General features: G+C 35.3%; 1 protein-coding gene across 1 annotated transcript in view; it reads right to left on the bottom strand.

The window, feature by feature from the left end:
• LOC134854834 (cell adhesion molecule Dscam1-like) overlaps window positions 1–15,440 on the bottom strand; it is a 43,358-nt gene that overhangs the window by 23,479 nt on the left and 4,439 nt on the right. Inside the window, exons 3-16 of the mRNA XM_063871193.1 lie at window positions 14,962–15,157; window positions 14,299–14,448; window positions 10,272–10,304; window positions 9,946–10,116; window positions 8,642–8,917; window positions 8,158–8,433; window positions 7,191–7,508; window positions 6,513–6,615; window positions 5,950–6,113; window positions 4,884–5,031; window positions 2,075–2,334; window positions 1,484–1,717; window positions 972–1,174; window positions 498–594 (exon numbers count right to left, since the gene is read on the bottom strand). Of these exons, the coding sequence (XP_063727263.1) occupies window positions 498–594; window positions 972–1,174; window positions 1,484–1,717; window positions 2,075–2,334; window positions 4,884–5,031; window positions 5,950–6,113; window positions 6,513–6,615; window positions 7,191–7,508; window positions 8,158–8,433; window positions 8,642–8,917; window positions 9,946–10,116; window positions 10,272–10,304; window positions 14,299–14,448; window positions 14,962–15,157 (2,629 nt within the window). The remainder of the gene's footprint in view (window positions 1–497; window positions 595–971; window positions 1,175–1,483; window positions 1,718–2,074; window positions 2,335–4,883; window positions 5,032–5,949; window positions 6,114–6,512; window positions 6,616–7,190; window positions 7,509–8,157; window positions 8,434–8,641; window positions 8,918–9,945; window positions 10,117–10,271; window positions 10,305–14,298; window positions 14,449–14,961; window positions 15,158–15,440) is intronic.

Below are 15,440 nucleotides of genomic sequence, written 5' to 3'. Positions count from 1 at the left end.
ACATTTTGATAATAGATGTTCATTATGAGCATAACCTGGTGCTACTGATAGTCCAGATACAAAGCAAATAGCTAAATGCAGCAAAAGTAAACCAGGTATAAAAATGCAAAATGTCGCCAAATAAATGCGCGCAGTTATCTGCGACTCAGGTTGGAAAACGTGTACGCGGTAATATGATACTACGCGCCGCTATTGTAAGTAAAACGGATATTTAAAATGCTAGCATGCTCAAAAGAGGCCTGTTGCAGCATTTCTAACGGAGGGGACTTAAAAGGAGCCCAAGAGGCGAGTCCGGAAATTGTCTGAACAAAATTTTTCACGGGGAAAAAGTCTAGTTTTTGCAAATGTACAGAATTGCGGATATCGTGATTTGTTTGAAGCATGACTTGTTATCATTAAGCTAAAGGAGCAAAGCGCCCTCTTGGGTTCCCAAAATAAACCGAATTTTTTAAATTTTGATGCAGAAGATTCAGTTATATAGCTGTATTCACACCAACCTAAAGTCTTGAATAGGATACTGCGTGAGGATGAACCATATGCATTGCTGGCGACACAAGTATAATTAGCCGAGTCCTCGCGATCAGCGCCATCAATCTAAAACAGACTTCATGTGAAACCTTGAGCGATTGCTTCTGACCTTTTGCTCATATAAAATCAGCAAAAACAACGACTCACATTTTTAACCAGTTTCTATCGATGCAGATATTATTTTTTGTATCAACTCCAATGAAACATTGATAAAAAAATGTAAGATTGACGTCGCAGTGTGAAACTACTGATAGAGTTAACTGCTGAAAAAGTACAATTTCATTATTGTGAAAAACCAAATTCCCGAAAATTAATTAAACCTTTATTTTGAAAACTGCTGAAAAAGGAAAATTTCATTTTTGTGAAAAATGAAAATAAAAACTCGAATAATTCAATAACTGAAAAATAAATCTACATCTATTTTGAGAATACCCGGATGTTACCTCAATTACAGATATGGTGCCATTCCTCATCTGTACCATCTGAGTCTGATATTTGCCCCCACTCCTCAACTCGGAGACCCTCTCCCCATTTCTCCACCAATCAACCCTCATTGGCTTATTGCCCAGCGCGAAACAAGACAACTCGTCTCGTTGTCCAATCAGAGAGGATTTGTTCACGCTCGGCTTGGAGAAAAAGGGCGGAACTGAAAAAAAAACAAGATGAGTTCATCTATCAGATTCCATAAATCGGGATGTTGAAAACGATTCTAATTACAAATATTGAAACACTTTCTTAAAAAATAAAGAATATTGAAAAATATTCCTATAAAATAAAGAAGTTTCATGTTTCAAAGAACAAAAATTTTGCAAGCGAGGGGCCAATGAATTTTTTCTGAAACTCAAGTTAACTTATTATTGAGTTATTCCATTTGATTTATTTTAAAAAACTAATATAAAGGTTTTAGGAGTTCAAAAATGATGAACAAAAAATCAAAAGAAAAACTGAAGCTAACCATTTAAATTTATTTGGATACTCTTTGCAGCTTCACGGCCAATCCCATTAGATGCCCGACACAACAGGTTTCGAGGCATTGTTAAAGACACGTTGCGAACCATCAGTGATCCGTTGCGCTTCGAAATCTTCAGTCGTCCGATTTGGTCATTCGGTAGCGCCGAAAGCGGCATGAAGTTAAGCGATCTAGGTTTGGAGTTGCTGTTTGACAGTTGGTCGGCCAACAAATCACCTTCTAAAAAATGATTTCCTAACAACCCGAAGTTTTATCATTTGTGTCTACACTCAAAATTTTTCAAAACTCAGGGTAGAACAAAAAAAACTAAGCGTACTCACTATTTTTTCAGGCAAAAAACCTGAACAATGTCTATATAAAGCAAAATCTACACAGTTTTCGCAATAATAGGTTAATAATAATAACAATCATAATAGCTTAAACAAAAAATTGCGGATACATTGACAACAGCAAATTTTTTGCAAAACACTGTTTAACCTCAGAAAAAGATTCATGTTTTCGCAATATCTCGATTTTAATTTCCAAAATTGTACTTTGCCCAAGCACCAAGGTTTGGTTGATTAAATTGACACCTACCATAAGCCGCAAACTCCCACGTGACATTGGGCGCAGGAGTACCCCACACCGCACAAGGGATCTCAACATCGGATCCGAGCAACAAGGATCTATCTCTGGGTTCCTCGGTGAAGTATGGAGGCACGCTCACTTTGAGTGCTGCAGTGTAAGAAACAGAAGCGACTTGGTTGGAAGCCACACAGGTGTAGTTGCCGGCGTGTGGGGGTCTGATTCGCTCTATTGAAAGATAGGAAGTGGTCGGAGGCAAGAATTGCACCACGCTGAAAATATCGAAGCTTCTAAGTCCCCGGTTTGACCTCCATACGCCGAAAATGATTATCATACAATTTCATACATCAAATGTATGGAAAAATTCTTGTCATACAATTTTCATATAAGTTCCAAAAATGATGAAAATGATGATTTTTGAAAAGAATGCTTGTCATAATACTCCCATGAGACTTGTATGGCGAGCACTTTTCATAAAAAACAAGAATAGCCGGTTAATGTGCAAGTATCACAGTTTATTCCGACCACAGTTTTAGAAAAGTAAAAAAAAACAATTATGTTTTTCAATTAAGTGTCGTTTTTTTCCGTCTAGTGTTATAAAAAGTTCTAAACGAAAAAATAACTTAGGCATACTTGACAATCATAGTAAATAAGCCAGTCAGAAAACAGTTTTTGACGAAAATTGACTAGATAAACAAAAAAATTGCAAAAATAAAATTAAAAAATTGTTAACGTTTTTGTCAAAATTTTGTGCAGACATATTTGGATTTTTTAACCTATGTTTACAAAATTACGCCAGAAAACTCCAAAAACTATTTTTATTTGAGTACAACTAAGTTTTCATGGCTTCAAGTTAGCTTAAATAAACTATTGTAAGCGTACACGCTCACACCATATTAGTTCGAAATTAGACAAAAAATCAAAAAAAATTCAAACCGGTTTTTATCGACACTATGAAAAAAAATTGGGAATTTTTTGTTTTCGTTCGAATCACGGTTGAAATATTGAGTATGATATATCAATCGACCCATTGTATTCTGATAATTACTTGTGATACTTGATTTTGCGTGGAAAAAAAACAAAAACACACCCAAATACAAAGTTCAAACACATTTTTTAAATGGTCGGAACAAATTAAACTTCAAAAAATCTTTCGAAAATGTTGGCATTTTTGCTGAATGAAAACATTTTTTAAAATCGAAAACAACTTTTCAGTTTAAAATAAGAAAAAGTTATCATATAATTCATGAAAACTGCACAGCAAGCACTTTTTCAAAGATTTTGATCAAATTTCAAAAATGCTTGGGAAACAATTTTCAGAAAATTTCAAGTTAGGCAATAACGTTTATCGCTCACTGGAAGCGCTTTCGTCGTCAAAAACAAGTTTTTTTTTTAAATGAAAAAAAATTCAAATATGAAAGTTGTACGATAACTTTTTTCCATAGAAGCGAAATAAATTTTTTCAATTTTTTTGAAGAAACTTTTAAATTTTATGTAAGAACTATGCGTTAATATGGCGCTTTAATAAAAAGCAGTTTGGAAAATGAAAAAAAAAAATGGAAAGAAAAAACGCTCATCATTAAATTTTCATACATGAAGCACCTGAATAACTTGTTTGAGCTTTTTGTCATAGAATCTCTACTATTGCATTCAACGAAACTGATTGTGAGAGGAGTTCTGTTCGCTTATGCTTATGACGATACTAAAAAAAAGTTGTCAAATTTTTTAAAAGCCAAAATCTGCCTGGACTTAATATCGGTATATGAACCCCATTGGCTCAATAAATGAATCCCAATGCTCTATAAGGCCGCTTATCATTCATATCTAGAAAAAAAATGAAATTTTATAAAAATAGTTTGATCGTCTTTTTTCAAGCTATTTTTTGCCTTTATTTAAAAAATCATTTTTTTCGTTTTTTTTTCTGTTCGTTGTCTTGTAATGAAATGTTTTTGTGATATCGGAAAGGTTTCAAAGCAACTGTTGCAAATGTTTTAGTTTTGTTTTGAAGAAAAACCTGTCTGTAATTTTTTTGTTTTTAAAAAAATGATTTTTTTTTTCAAATTTTTCTTATTTTGTTCGGCTCGGGCTTGCGTCCTTTTTTGGGTTAGCTGCCGTGTTATTTGTTAATTGTTTTGCAAGTGGTGTATCACAGTGTCAATCATACTATTTTTTATAAAAGACAAGTTTCTAGTCATAATAGTTTCATATATGGGAAATTTCTAATTTTACATTTTCCTTTTATGGAAAATCTTTATCATAGAGGTTTTATAGAATTTTCTATACGTATGGAATTGTATGCAAATATATGACAAGAAACTTATCAGATATGGAAACTGTAAGATAAAAATTTTTGGTCCACCCGGGTCTCTGCTTTTTTTTGAAATTGTTTAGATATTAGAAAGAGAGGAACCAACGTACTATCTGTTTTACTCATTGTGGCGTGGCTATTGAACATTCCTGTAAGAACTGTCTATGTTTTATCTAGACTATTCTTTGGTTCCAAATCAGAGTCTAGATAACATGTACTTTTACTTCTCTTCTCGATGTAGGTCTTTAAAAAGTTGGCCCCTCCCATGAACCACCCCCCCCCCCCCCCCCGAGAAGCTGAGAAGTTTTGACTGCGTTTTGAGTTACTATTTTTCTTTCAGAAAAAAAACATTTAATTGTGAAGGTCGCCGCGAATTGGTAAAAATCTTCATCTGATTATTACTAACTAAATTATTTTTTGTAAATAAAATAAAGCTTTTATGAGTTCAAAAGGATAAATAAAATTAAGCAATGGAAAAACTCTAAATAAAAAGCCTTTGCGCGTTCTACTCACTACTGATCTGTTCCGGATACAACTTGTTTTCCGTCTTTGAACCAGTTGATTTCGACTGGCGTGTCTCCTCGGCTAACTGCACACACAACACCCAGTCGTTCGTTCAGAACGGAATCTTCCATTTGAAACGGCACTATTTGGGGTCCCACTGCAAACAAAAAATCAATCTTTTTATTAGATTACTGAAAAAAACGAGACGTTTCCGAGAAATGAGCTCCAGTAGTGAACTTTTGAGAAGTGAACTTAAAATATTTAAAAGTCAACTATTTTAAGGTCATTTTTTGTTAAGAAAGAAAAAGTTTTCTAAAAGTGAACCAGATGATAAGTGGCAAAAATATCCGCTCCTCGATTGAACTGTAACTGACGCTCTTCTCTGCTAAGATGACTCCTGCTCGTGAAAATTATGAACCATATTTTGGATCATCTTCAATAATTATTCAAAAATTGACCTTTTGTTCAGAATGTACACTTTTGATTTTAAAATATGTATTTTTGAAAATTATGAACAATCTTGAAAAATTATCCATAAAAAGAACTTTCGTTCAAAGTATACATTTTTGATATAACGGGTTTTTACTTTTACATGACCCAAAAAAACTTGAAAATCACTTATTTTAAAATGAAAATAAGCTTATCGTTTAGAATATACTTAATTGAATCAATGATATCCAAGAATTATGATCCAATTTCCAAACTACCAAAGACGTCAATTGAAAAGACCCGACTGCTACCTATTACATGATCGTAGGGTTAAAGAGTGGGTCATTTGACCTTGAGTAGCATAAATGTGACCTTGAATAGCATAAATGTTACGCTAAGTAGCTTGAATTTGACCTTGAGTAGCATAAATGTGACCTTGAATAGCATAAATGTTACCGTAAGTAGCTTGAATTTGACCTTGAGTTGCATAAATGTGACCCTAAGTAGCTTTAATTTGACCTTGAGTAGCATCAATGTGACCTTGAGTAGCATAAATGTGACCTTGAGTAGTATAAATGTGACGTTAAGTAGCTCTAATTTGACCTTGTGTAGCTCTAATTTGACCTTGAAGTGGCTCTAAACTGACCTTTGACGCTGAGTTTGAAGGTGAATGAGTCAATGTATCCCCCTCCCTTGGCCTCGCACTTGTACAGCCCCGCGTCTTCAGCTGCTGTGTCTCTGATAGCGAGCGTCCCGTTGGGAGACACTGTCTGTCTATACACGTAGGGCAACTTCCTATCGTTGTGGTACCTGGACAAACAAAAAAAATACAAATTATAGTTTTCAACCGAAAAAAAACACTACACATACGCCACTAAAAACTGTAGCGGATCGTAAATTGAATCCAATAATAATGCGAATTGAAGCACGTTTTGAAACTTTTCCTTGCAGCTCAAATCATCAAACAAAGGACTGTAGTATGATATATCATTCAAATCTACGAGTCAATTATTTTTGCTGCTCGACATTTAGGGAGCAGCACCTGAATCTAAAAACTTTTTCCATTCGTAGTCGGAACAATAAAACTGGATCAGAACTGAACGTCGGTTCAGAACAGAACAGGACAATAAAACGTGGTCAGAACAATAAAACAATAATTTTTTTCCCATTCGTGGGGTCAGAACAATAGAACAACTTAGCGTGTCTTACCAGTTGATTTGCTCTATAGGATGTCCGGCAACATAGCAGGGGAGTCTGGTGTCCCCAGTAGCCAGCACTACACGGTCTGGCATCGGCATCACATCTGGCGGACCTAAAAGACGAAACACACTTGACAGAAAACAAATGTAGAAGAAAGAACCACTCGGAATTTTCCTTAAAAAACTCGGGTGTTTTTAGTTTACTTCAACACCGATGAAAATCGGAGTTTGGAAATTAGGGGAAAATAGTTTTTCCGCTCAGAGAAAACAAAAACCGGACCAAAAGATCCCATGACTATCTCTCAGGCTAGTGTTTAATGGTTGAAAATGCAGTTTTATTACAAGTATTTTTGGTATGTTAGCCTGAAAACAATTTATTATGATTGTTATCAAGAAACGAGACCTTAGTGTTAGTTTAAGTCTTAAGACCGATATAGTCTGAAAAAAGTGGGAACAATAATTTGTCTGAAATCATTGATAGAGACCAACTAAAAGAAAATGCATATTTCAAGCTGCATTTTGCATAAAAAAGATAAAAAGTTGCTCAGCTAACTAGTTTTCTGAAGAACGTCTGAATTTTGATTACTTTTTTGGCAAAAACAAAGCATGCAAAAACTTTTGGCGATGAAAAATTTGAAATGTTTTGCTATAAATTTTTGAATCAAAACTTAGTAACATAAAAAACTACCTGTGACATGGACATAATTCGAAGCCACTCCCGATCCGAACATGTTCGCAGCTTTACACGTGTACACCCCCGAGTCCCAAAGGTCAACCGGGTTCAAACTCAGTCTACTCGACACAGTAAAAGGCGCCACGTTTTGACTCACTTCGACAAATTTTTGACCTTTATTTTGAACTCCAAGAGTGTCCATTTTCTGTTCGTTGTGGTACCATTCAAAATAAGGCGACGGATTTCCGTATGCTTGACATTCAAGAAGGATTGAATCTTTACCGGGCTCGGCAACTTTCTCTCCAAACGAGGAAATGATGGAAGCCTTTTTATCTGAAATATTGACAAAATCAACAAAGAGAGAAACTTTATATTGAATTCAAGAAGGCTGAAGTTTAAATACCTCTATAAAAGCATATATGTTAGGTGGTATTTCGAACTAATATATAAAGTACCTTGGAGCATTTCCCGAAAAAATAAGAAAATTATGCAAGTCTAAAAAACCGTACATGATTCATTGGAACGCCTAATTAATAGATAACAGTAGTCCTCAATCAAAAAAACTCAAGAATTAAAAGATTTAAGAAGACAAAATCAGATATTGGATCAATAGTAAAGTTTCACCCCCAAATCCTCGATTTAGAGGGGAGAAAGTACAAACTTTTTTTATAAGATAACGCTGAAGAGAAAGTTATATTACCTACAAAAAAGAGTTAATTGGCGAAACATAATTAAAACGTCGATTTCACTAAATTGGAGCCCATCAAAACACAAACTGTACAAAAAGTTTCAAATTATTTTCGTTATTCGCGTTTGTAGGTAATACATATTTAGAGCAGAACTAATTTTCAGAATTAATACATGCTTGGGGATTGGGGAGGACATTTTACAATACGCCACTGAGGGGGGGGGGGGGGGGGGGGGGGGATTTTAAGGTTGATCCCAGATAATTAAAAATTAATTATGGCTAAAATAAGTTCACCTTTCAAAATCACTTCGCTAACTGCAGACGCATATGACTCAGCACCATCGAATATCTGACACTGATAAGATCCAAGGTCGCCGATTTCCACGTATCCGATTCTCATGACGTCATAGTTTTGACCTCTGGAGGTCAACAGAGTCCGTTTAACCTCTACTCCATTTCGGAACCAGGTGAGTTGTCTGATTGGGTGTCCTGAGTAGCTGCAGTTGATTAACAAGGAGGAGCCTAATTCTGTTTTCTGGACTTTGGGGATGGCTGTGATTCGTAACTCAACTAAAAAAATTTTGTTATGGAGTTTTTGGCAGCAAAAAACTAGGAAATTACTTTTATACAATTAAAAACATGAAAAATTTTACGATGGAATATTGCGTTTTAGTGAACATTTATTTTTTTAATTTTTTAACAGTCATCAAGAAAATTTTAATATGCAATTAATTCAAAATTCCAACAAATAAATTTCTGATAATAAATGAAGTCTCACCTCTAACTGTGATGAAAAAGTTCACATAGGTCGATCCGAATTCATTCGAAGCCTCACATTTCAACACTACTTCCACTTCATCCTCTGATGACGCAATCCAATCAATGACGTCATCAGTCTCCTCCGGGAGGTGTTTGTCGCCTTGACTCCATTGGAATACGCTGGCCGATGGTATTCCATGGGTGGCGCAGATTAGTCGAGTCGTCTCGCCGAGTTTCACGGATAAGGCGACTGATTTGAAATAGGGTTGAGGTGGTCTGCTTTTCTTTGATATTTCTAAATCAACTCATAAATTACACAATTGGAATTGTCGTTTTCGAACTAAGCCTGTCCCTCTGAAAATGAATACAACCAGATACCCAAGAGTCAGCCATAAAAAAAAACTTGTTCTAAAATTTTACCAACGATTATGAGAGGGTAAAGTTTTGATCTAAAAATTGTCAAAAAATTGCGCGCCGAAAAAGTGCAATTTTTTGGTAAAAACTTTTCCAAAAAGTGCTTAAAAACGCTTTTTGGCTTGTTTTTTCAAAAATTTCGGCCAAAGCAGGGTCTTTGTAGTGCTTTGGGAGAGCTCAGAAAATCAATTTGGTCTACCTAAAAAGAAGGTCTACAAAATTTTCAAAATGTTTTTGAAAATCCGCCCCCCTCCCTCAAGAAAATCTTAGATCCGCCCCTGATCACAGGTGAAACTTTTTTTCTAAATTTAAACTTCAGAGAACAATATATTTCACTTTATGGTCTGAGAAAATTCTGTAAAAAATGCTTAGTCAAAAAGACAAAAAAAGACTCAATGAAAAAACCAAACATAAAAATTCCGCACTTTCTTCGAAAGTCGGAATAATAATAGTAATAATAATCATAATGAATAGTATATTTTAAAAATTACACACACTGGGATAATAAATCTAACACAGAGGTGATCACCTGCGATACCGCACAAACATATAGCATTGAAAGGTAGGAGGCAAAAACGAAAAAAATATATCAATGGAAAAAATTCTCGATTAAAAAGTCCAAAAATTCTTAAAAAGTCCAAATTACGATTTGATGGGGCTTGCTAATCGCAAGCGTAATAATTAGTAATTTCACTTTCTGCAAAGTGCAGAGGAGCTATCAAATCTGTATTAATTTCTTTTATTCCAGACTGAGTTAATGTCTTGAGCAAAGCTGTTTTTTCGAATCAAGGCTAAATTTTGTGTAAAAAAATGGCTCCCAAAGAAAATAGTATTTAAAAGTTTTATTTCAACTGTTGCGAAATATGAAGGAAAAACAAGTCTATTTATTCTATGTTTTTGGAAACTTACGTGACACAATAATCTGAGCCCCTCTCAACCCCCCTCCGAAGTCGGCGTGAGACTGCACTTTGGCCCCTGTGACGTCATGAGTGGCCACACACTTGTACCACGACAGAGCATCCTCTCGGGTCACGTGACGCACAAACAGAGAACCATCGTGTAATTGGTCGGCCTTTTCGCCTGAACAAAAATAGATGTAAAAAATGTACTCTAAGCTTGAAAAATTAGCCTGAAAAAAAAAGATTGTCAAAAAGATCTTACTCTGTTGTTAATTCAAACAAAGCAGGTTAGAAAATACAAATTTTTCACATTTTGCTAGTTATACATTGAGTTACCTCCTAATTTTGAGAGGGTGAAGTTTTCCGAAGCTAAAAAAGAAGTAACTAAGATGATTAATTTTGATTACGCTTTCTAAACAGCTCAATTCGAAAACCTAATTTTCAAAACAACACTAAAATTTTCAAACCCTGAGTTTTCACTAGGCTAATTAAGCTCATCCAACCCACTTCATTGTGCTAATTTTTCAATGTTTCTCATTGTTTATAACAATTGGTTCTCGGTATTGATTAAAAACCAAGCAATATCACCAAGAACTGACCAGTGGTCGATCATTCTACTGTTCGTGTTACTTTTAGAATAGACATTTTATTACAACATATTTCTTATTTGTCTTATCTTAGTTTGGTTTTACATGGTTTTTGTACATATCTAGTTGGTTTTTTGTACATGTGTATCTTACAATTTTTTTATGCCTTTGAGTAATTCTGTAACCGGATCCTAACACTAGATAGAAAAACCTGATTTCTTTTCATACACCTTATCATCAAAGAAAATTGATCATGTATGACCCTCGGGCCAAGAGCTGGAAACCGCATTATGAGGCAGAAGACGGATATGTAGACGCAGACTTAGATCCCTCTACGGTGTCCCAGGACAACCTTCCTCTGGCCTCAAACATCGCAGAGAACCGCACTAACCCTATTTTAGGATCTCAGCTAAGTCGAAAGTCAGCGTAGAAGTTTTTTTCCATAGGGAATTTATACAGAAAAGCCGCTTATTGAAAAAGTGGGCAGCCATATTTTAACCACGTCAAGGAAGCCATCAACAACTTTTTTTTATCATACAGTCACGCTCGAGAACGGTCAAATTTTACGAAGATCAGGTTTAGCTTTCAAAGGAAAGATGATTCCTGGACCTTCGAATATATTAATAAAATCGGCACTCATGGGGAACGACTCTAACTCATTACCTAGTTTAGCCGGAAAAAGGAAATTGTCCTGACCTACGAAGGCCTCAAGGACAACACCACTTCGAACGAACCCGTGCTCAAGAAGAACGATCCCAACTTCAGGCACCAGTCAGTTCCCAGTTGTTTTCGGGTTCCTCTTCCTCTCTAAACACTAGTTCTTGAGATGGGCTAACTGACGATTATTTCCACAATGTTTCTGAAAACAATGCCCCTATGTAGCATGATATACTGACAGATTGCAATGACTTGAGTTTTAAAGGTAGTGAGCAGGTCACTGAGACAGGTTCGGTTCATTAGAGCGGACCGGTGGTCACCAACAGTCATCAGCCGTTAGAAGAACGGATTAGACCCTATTCAGAAAGACAGCTCTCAAGAAAAAATTTTTCCTATCTCCAAACAAGCAAGGACCTCCAGACCAAGACGAAAAACAGGACCCCATAAGTTTCACGGAGAACGCAGATTTGTAGATAAGGTACCCGCAAAGGAATATCTTGAACAAGAAACCCGAAAATAAATATCTTGAGCCCCACAGTTAGAGTTTTGAACAACAGCCCACAGCCATCACTTCTCCAGCATTTTTACGTATAGTTCACCTTCAGATTTTTTGACCCTTATGACAACCTATGCTAGTAAGTGAGACAACGCTAACTTGGTTTTCATCCAAACCAATTCCATCGGAAATATCACAGTCTGCTTCCCTAGAGACATCCTTGACCAGTTCTCCCGCCGGAATAACCTCTGGAATTCAGTCAAGAGCACCAACCAGCAAAAAAAAAATCAGACAGCGTGAGCGTTATGTCGTCAATTATTGACACCGAATTGAGAAACACAGAAGAAGATTTCGACTCAAACTTCAATTAAAATTCTCTGCTCAACCCTGTATAAACCAAGTTTAATTGAGATTCAATATTTCCTTCTCTTCATTCAATTTTTGCTTATGTGCAGTTTAAAACTTTTGTTCAACCTACTTTGAAGGTGAAATGTGTGTAGATTGAATTTGTATTTTTTTAACTGTCGATTTTAAGTTTTTCCCTTTGAGAAATGTTGTGATTTGTTTTAGTTTTTTATTCCTTGACCTTCAGTTTTGATCAGATACCATTCAACGCCATCATAAATCGACCAGTGCTCTTTCAGTCCACTGTTCAAATTAATTTCAGAACAGACTATTTAATTCAACATATTTTTTATTTGTTCTTATCTTAGTTTAGTTGTACATAGTTTGTACACATCTTAACATTTTATGACGCAAATTTAGAATAATTACATGTTAATCGCTCTGTATTCAGTCAGAAAATGTGACTACAAGTAGCTATGGCCAAAAACTAGAGCTATTGCAAGCATCAATAGAAATTCTGGGTATTTTTTGGTTCATTCAAATTCTAGTTAAATCACAAAAAAAACGCCTCAGAAAGTAAAAAATGAATATATATATTCAAATTGTTCGCGCACAATTATGAGTTTTATCAATATGAATCTTTCATATTGAAAAACGTTTTACAATTTATGGGCGTTTTGATTATTTTTAATGGCAAACATGGATGCAGTTAACGTTCACAAATTGCAATTTTTAATTCAGACAAATAATATTCTCAAAAGCTGTCAACGATCTCCAAAAGTTTAAACATAAACCTAGGAGTTGCTTCAAAATAACACACCTTGAAAACTACATGCATCGCATATTATGGAGAAGATTGAGAAGTTTTTTGAACTTTACAGTTTAGATGAGCAAATGTTAAATAATTTAAAATTCAACCTTACAGTTAAAAGCAGTAAAACAAGTAAAAAAAACAGGCATGACAAAATTCTCCCGAGTTGAAACATGCGGCGCGTTATGGTCAATAAATTCTGTTTACAGTCGGTGATGACATGAACTAAACTGAATTTTTAGTAGTGTTTTGCGGAATTTTCCAGAAACGCCTACAACTGAAGGAATCGGTCAAGTGGAACTTCAATTTAGCTAAAAGATTTTAAAAAACTGAACATAAAAAATAGCCTCTTTTTTATAAAACTCATTTAAGATTCTAAGTCGCAGAAATAGACAGAAAAAGATATAATTCCTATAATACTCTTGACATCATAAACCATTTACAGACTACAAACTTTTAGGCTATATAATTACCAATTTAAACTGGTACCAATTTAAACTATAAAGTAGCATATCAGAAAAAAAAACGCTTTCCGTATAGGTTTTTGGTTCATTAACAATTTTTTGCTTATGTTGTTCAATTTTTTGTGCTATTTTTAATTACTTTATCATCTATCGGAAGAAGCCCTTCAATACAGAGAAGCGAGACTTAAAATAGTTAAAAAAAGGGAAATAAAACCAGAATTCACTAAACACTGTGCAATAATTGAATTCTCAAGAAGTAAACAAAAATTTATCTAGAGTGAACAAAAGAAAACAGTGCGATTGGATGAAGCCACGCCCAAAACTCTATTCTTAACTCGAACTTACCAATTACAGACAAGTTCCACTTTTCTAAGAACACCGACCATAAATTAGTAAATTAAAGCCCTGAAAGTTAACTCAGCAGATCAAGTCTTGATTGATGGCTTCAAATTTTGTCATTCTACGTTTTGCAGTTGTTGAATTGGAAATGAAATGATGCGAATGCGATCACTTCATCAACTTGTAATTTTTTTTAGAAAAAATCATCATTTTTAGTTTTTGCAGGAAAAATAGTCAAAGCATTTTTTTTGTTCGATCGTGTTTAATTCGCATTAATTTTTTTTTTGCTTTTTAGCCTTTTTCACTTTTTTTATTCAGGGCGACACAATCACAACTTCTAACCTGTTCAATTTGTGTAACTAGAACACTTTTCTTAATTAATAAAATAATTGATTAATTGCAGGAAATTGGGGGATAAATTTGACATTTTTGATTATTTCTAGTGGCCTGTTCATCTGCTTTTTAGCCTCTTTTTGTATTTTTCTAGCCTACATAGTTCACTTGACTAGAACATTATTCTTAATCAATAGAATAATTGATCAATAGTTGAATTGTTGGAAAATTGTGAATCAACATGACACCATTTATGATCATTTCTAGTGGGCCTGTTCATCTGCTTTTTGACAGACGGGAGGGATGGGTGGGGGTTGTTTTGTTAACTTACTGTTCGTGTTTGGTTTCTGCAGCCATTGAATTGTACTGATGAAATCCATGACCCTCAGAGGGGATATGGAGAAAGGAATTCTGACATTGGACCCTATTGGGGCTATGACGTCATCTGCAGTCACTGTGAAGCGCTGTTCTGACGAGATCACTAAACTGATTCAGTTGCACAACTTACAGAAAAACAGTCGCATTTTTTTCGAACTTTTTATATTTTTTGAATTAATTTTTAGGTCCTTTTTTTTTCGGAGCATTGCATTTTTTTTAGGTCGAGCAAATTTATTTTCCGTTTTCCGAGTTCTCCCACAACACTATTAAAACTTTTTTTTCGGCGTCCGCGCCCTCTAATCGCGTTTTTTGGGCGTGCGTTTTTTTAATTGCGTTTTTTTCGGCGTTCACGCCCTTTAAAATTAGCATGCATTGGCGCCGAAGGTGCCTTCAGAAAAAAATTAAGTTGGTCGGCCAAAAACGGATGTTACAAAATAATATCAAAGGAGGCACTCTTTGGTTGGTGAGATGGTCGATTCCCTGAAGGGCTATTCGACCCCCTCAGTCCGCAGAGCATTTACGAGAAGTATGAAGAAAAGGAAAGGAAGAAACTTTGTTCGTTACAATTAAAGTGTTCGAGGGTTTGAAATGAGAATAAAAACAGTTCAAAACTCACATGCAGTAACTCTGATAGGGTGGCTGATAATGGACCCAAATGTCCCCCCTCCCACTTGGCAGAAGTAGTCAGTGTCGTGTACATCCCCCCTCCACATGTCTGGGTTAAAGGGGGGCAAGTAGAGACTGTGGTTGCGTAAAGTCTCCCGGTAGCCAGAGATTTCACTCGCCATTTCCGATTTGGTCAGCCAGTTATACTACATAATGAGCAAGATATATACATATCACGCTGTTCTTTTTAGCTATCCCCCTCCCTTTTTCAAGAGAATGGGTAGATTGGTTGCTAGGTACAAAAATAGCACATGCTTAACAGTTGAATTATTGAATTATTTCTCTATAAGGGTGGCAATTCGTTACAAGGTATCAAAGTGGGGCGGAATATTTAAAGAGATATTAAATCTAACACCGATCTCCTAACACCAATTGATTAATTGACCTACAAAAAATTTCCCACTGCGAACAAAAACGACAATTGCAACC

This window comes from Symsagittifera roscoffensis, chromosome 9 (assembly GCF_963678635.1).
Source record: "Symsagittifera roscoffensis chromosome 9, txSymRosc1.1, whole genome shotgun sequence".
NCBI lineage: Eukaryota > Metazoa > Xenacoelomorpha > Acoela > Convolutidae > Symsagittifera > Symsagittifera roscoffensis.
Note: the sequence above shows the minus strand (reverse complement) of the source record. Positions and strands in the feature narration are given on the sequence as shown.